The sequence below is a fragment of the Oncorhynchus masou genome, unplaced genomic scaffold, assembly GCF_036934945.1.
Source record: "Oncorhynchus masou masou isolate Uvic2021 unplaced genomic scaffold, UVic_Omas_1.1 unplaced_scaffold_981, whole genome shotgun sequence".
Classification (NCBI taxonomy): Eukaryota; Metazoa; Chordata; class Actinopteri; order Salmoniformes; family Salmonidae; genus Oncorhynchus; species Oncorhynchus masou.
In genome coordinates this window covers 1-5000 of record NW_027016324.1, presented here as the reverse complement: position 1 = coordinate 5000, position 5000 = coordinate 1, and the positions used below count along the sequence as shown (strand labels likewise).

The window sequence follows — 5000 nt, the reverse complement described above, 5'->3', positions numbered from 1 at the left end:
TTACACCCCCTTCTACCCCCACCAGACACACAGTTACACCCCCTTCTACCCCCCACCAGACACACAGTTACACCCCCTTCTACCCCCCACCAGACACACAGTTACACCCCTTCTACCCCCCACCAGACACACAGTTGCCCCCTTCTGCCCCCCCACCAGACACACAGTTACACCCCCTTCTGCCCCCCACCAGACACACAGTTACACCCCTTCTACCCCCCACCAGACACACAGTTACACCCCCTTCTACCCCCCACCAGACACACAGTTACACCCCTTCTACCCCCCACCAGACACAGTTACACCCCTTCTGCCCCCCACCAGACACACAGTTACACCCCCTTCTACCCCCACCAGACACAGTTACACCCCTTCTACCCCCCACCAGACACACAGTTACACCCCTTCTACCCCCCACCAGACACACAGTTACACCCCCCTTCTGCCCCCCCACCAGACACACAGTTACACCCCTTCTGCCCCCACCAGACACACAGTTACACCCCTTCTGCCCCCCACCAGACACACAGTTACACCCCCTTCTACCCCCCACCAGACACACAGTTACACCCCCTTCTACCCCCCACCAGACACACAGTTACACCCCCTTCTACCCCCACCAGACACACAGTTACACCCCTTCTACCCCCCACCAGACACACAGTTACACCCCCTTCTACCCCCCCCCACCAGACACACAGTTACACCCCCTTCTACCCCCACCAGACACACAGTTACACTCTTCTACTCCCCCAGGCGTAACCTGGGGTAGAAGGGGGTGTAACTGTGTGTCTGGTCCCACTCAGTCCCACACAGCCAGCCACGTCTATCCCCAGCACACAGCCACGTCTATCCCCAGCACACAGCCACGTCTATCCCCAACACACAGCCTCGTTCATCTCGGCACACAGCCACGTCTATCCCCGCACACAGCCACGTCTATCCTCGGCACAGCCACGTCTATCCCCGGCACACACGTCTATCCCCGGCACACAGCCACGTCTATCCCCTGGCACACAGCCACATCATCCCCAGCACACAGCCAGCCACGTCATCCCCAGCACACAGCCAGCCAATGCCTATCCCCAACACACAGCCACGTCTATCCCCAGCACACAGCCACGTCTATCCCCAGCACACAGCCAGCCACGTCATCCCCAGCACACAGCCAGCCACGCCTATCCCCGGCACACAGCCACGTCTATCCCCAGCACACAGCCACGTCTATCCCCAGCACACAGCCAGCCCGTCTATCCCCAGCACACAGCCAGCCACGTCTATCCCCAGCACACAGCCACATCTATCCCCAGCACACAGCCAGCCACGTCTATCCCCAGCACACAGCCAGCCACGTCTATCCCCGGCACACAGCCACGTCTATCCCCAGCACACAGCCACGTCTATCCCCAGCACACAGCCACGTCTATCCCCAGCACACAGCCAGCCACGTCTATCCCCAGCACACAGCCACGTCTATCCCCAGCACACAGCCACGTCTATCCCCAGCACACAGCCACGTCTATCCCCAGCACACAGCCACGTCTATCCCCAGCACACAGCCAGCCACGTCTATCCCCAGCACACAGCCACGTCTATCCCCAGCACACAGCCACGTCTATCCCCAGCACACAGCCACGTCTATCCCCAGCACACAGCCACGTCTATCCCCAGCACACAGCCACGTCTATCCCCAGCACACAGCCACGTCTATCCCCAGCACACAGCCACGTCTATCCCCAGCACACAGCCACGTCTATCCCCAGCACACAGCCACGTCTATCCCCAGCACACAGCCACGTCTATCCCCAGCACACAGCCAGCCACGTCTATCCCCAGCACACAGCCACGTCTATCCCCAGCACACAGCCACGTCTATCCCCAGCACACAGCCAGCCACGTCTATCCCCAGCACACAGCCACGTCTATCCCCAGCACACAGCCACGTCTATCCCCAACACACAGCCAGCCACGTCTATCCCCAGCACACAGCCAGCCACATCTATCCCCAGCACACAGCCACGTCTATCCCCAGCACACAGCCACGTCTATCCCCAGCACACAGCCACGTCTATCCCCAGCACACAGCCACGTCTATCCCCAGCACACAGCCAGCCACGTCTATCCCCAGCACACAGCCAGCCACGTCTATCCCCAGCACACAGCCACGTCTATCCCCAGCACACAGCCAGCCACGTCTATCCCCAGCACACAGCCAGCCACGTCTATCCCCAGCACACAGCCAGCCACGTCTATACCCAGCACACAGCCAGCCACGCCTATACCCAGCACACAGCCAGCCACGTCTATACCCAGCACACAGCCACGTCTATACCCAGCACACAGCCACGCTCTATCCCCCAGCACACAGCCTCGTCTATCCCCAGCACCACAGCCAGCCACGTTCATCCCCAGCACACAGCCACGGCCTATCCCAGCAGCAGCCTCGTCTATCCCCAGCACACAGCCAGCCAAGTCTATCCCCAGCACACAGCCACATCTATCCCCAGCACACAGCCACGCTCATCCCCAGCACAGCCACGTTTATCCCCAGCACACAGCCACTGCCTATCCCCAACACACAGCCACGGCCATCCCCCAGGACACACAGCCACGCTCATCCCCGGCACACAGCCACGTTTATCCCCAGCACACAGCCACGTTTATACCCAGCACACAGCCACGTTCATCCCCAGCACACACAGCCACGTTTATCCTCGCACACAGCCACGTTTATCTCAGCACACAGCCACGTTTATCTCCCAGCACACAGCCACGTTTATCCCCAGCACACAGCCAGCCACGTCTATCCCCTGCACACAGCCACGTTTATCCCCGCACACAGCCACGTCTATCCCCAGCACACAGCCACGTTTATCCCAGCACACAGCCACGTCTATCCCCAGCACACAGCCACGGCTTATCCCCAGCACACAGCCAGCCATCATCCCCAGCACACAGCCACGTCTATCCCGCGGCACACAGCCAGCCTATCCCCAGCACACAGCCACGTCTATCCCCAGCACACAGCCACATCTATCCCGCACACACAGCCCGTCTATCCCCAGCACACAGCCAGACACGCTTCATCCCCAGCACACAGCCACGTCTATCCCCAGCACACAGCCACATCTATCCCCAGCACAGCCAGACACGTCTATCCCCAGCACACAGCCACGCCTCATCCCCAGCACACAGCCAGCCACGCCTATCCCCAGCACACAGCCACGTCTATCCCCAGCACACAGCCAGCCTCGTCTATCCCCAGCACACAGCCACGCCTATCCCCAGCACACAGCCAGCCACGTCATCCCCAGCACACAGCCACATCTATCCCCAGCACACAGCCACGTCTATCCCCAGCACACAGCCACATCTATCCCCAGCACACAGCCAGCCACGTCTATCCCCAGCACACAGCCACGCCTATCCCCAACACACAGCCACGTTTCATCCCCAGCACACAGACACGCCTATCCCCAGCACACAGCCAGACAGACCTGGTGAGGGTGCAGAGGGCCGATGAGATGATGGTGGCCAGGCTGAGAGAGCCCCTGCTCTGCCCCCGGGAGGAACACACTGATGCAACGCCGATCTCCTGCAGCTGTTCTTCACACGCGTGGACCGTGGCTCCTCGGGCCTTGACACGCTCCGCCTGGCGTAGGACACGCGTGTTGGTCTCTGAGGCCTGGTGCTGCAGGGCCAGCTCAACGCTGACAGGAACTGGCACGGCTAAGGGGAGGCTGGGGGGCAAACTGGACCTCATACCTGGAGGGAGGGACGTTTGGAGAGGAAGGTAGAGCACGGATTGATAAAATAACTGTCCATTTAATGAAAATAATAAAATATTAGAGTAGAGAGAGAGACAGAGAGAGAGACAGAGATGTGAGATTAATTTTTATTGACAGAGCAATGTTAACACAGTTTCCCCATGCCAATAAAGACAGAGAGAGAGAGAGCGAGAGAGAGAGAGACAGAGAGAGCGAGACAGAGAGAGACAGAGAGAGCGAGACAGAGACAGAGCGAGACAGAGAGCGAGAGCGAGACAGAGAGCAGAGCGAGACAGAGAGCGAGAGTGACAGAGAGCGAGAGCGAGACAGAGAGCGAGAGCGAGACAGAGTAATGAGAGCTGCTCATTTTTAGAGCGAGACAGAGAGCTTTGACAGAGAGCGAGACAGAGAGCGAGAGCACAGAGAGCGAGAGGCAATGCTAACACATGTTCCCAGAGAGCGAGATAAAGCGAGACTTGAGAGCGAGACAGACGCGAGACAGACGCGAGACAGAGATTTTACAGAGCTGAGACTGCGAGACAGAGAGCGAGACAGAGAGCGAGACAGAGAGCGAGACAGAGAGCGCAGACAGAGAGCGAGTTACAGAGATATATATATAGATAGACACACAGAGAGCGAGACACAGAGAGAGACACAGAGAGAGAGAGAGACACAGAGAGAGAGAGAGACACAGAGAGAGACAGAGAGAGAGAGACAGAGAGACAGAGAGACAGAGAGAGAGCGAGAGCGAGAGAAAGACACGAGAGAGAGAGAGAGAGAGAGAGAGAGACAGAGAGAGAAAATGAGGAATGAGAAGGAAATACATAGCGCGAGATGGCAAGAAAGAGAGGAGAGGAGTAAGCCAGCATGTGTCCACTCCAACTCACTGTCTGGAGATCTGCTGGCAGTGGTCAACAGTCATGTCACAGAGCAGCTCTTCCAGCCACTGTTTCCAGAGGTGGGCCCTGTGGCGCAGCAGCACGGCCCGCGGGTACAGCAGGGCCACAGTGGCATAGCTGTGCAGCTGCTCCAGACAGCCTCGCAGGGCCCCACGGCGCTGCTGCAGCAGGGAGCCCAACTCAGCCTCCAGGCCCTCGCACTGGCTGATTAGGTGGGCCTGGCCGGCGTTCTGCAGGAAGGCTGTACGGACGTAGCTGGGAGGGCCTGGGGAGGGGAGGAAGAGAGAGAAGGTTAATCAATCAGGTCTATATGACTGCTGATGTCCTGCAGTAG

At 59.0% G+C, this 5000-nt stretch overlaps 1 protein-coding gene across 1 annotated transcript; it reads right to left on the bottom strand.

Annotated features, from left to right (window-relative positions):
- Positions 1-3704: 3704 nt before the first annotated feature.
- Positions 3705-4931, bottom strand: LOC135538551 (serine/threonine-protein kinase SMG1-like; the record flags this gene model as incomplete). Its single annotated transcript, XM_064964437.1, has 2 exons — positions 3705-3765; positions 4655-4931. Coding segments are annotated over 2 exons (338 nt in total), but the record flags the coding sequence as incomplete, so codon positions are not given.
- Between the last annotated feature and the right edge of the window lie 69 nt (positions 4932-5000).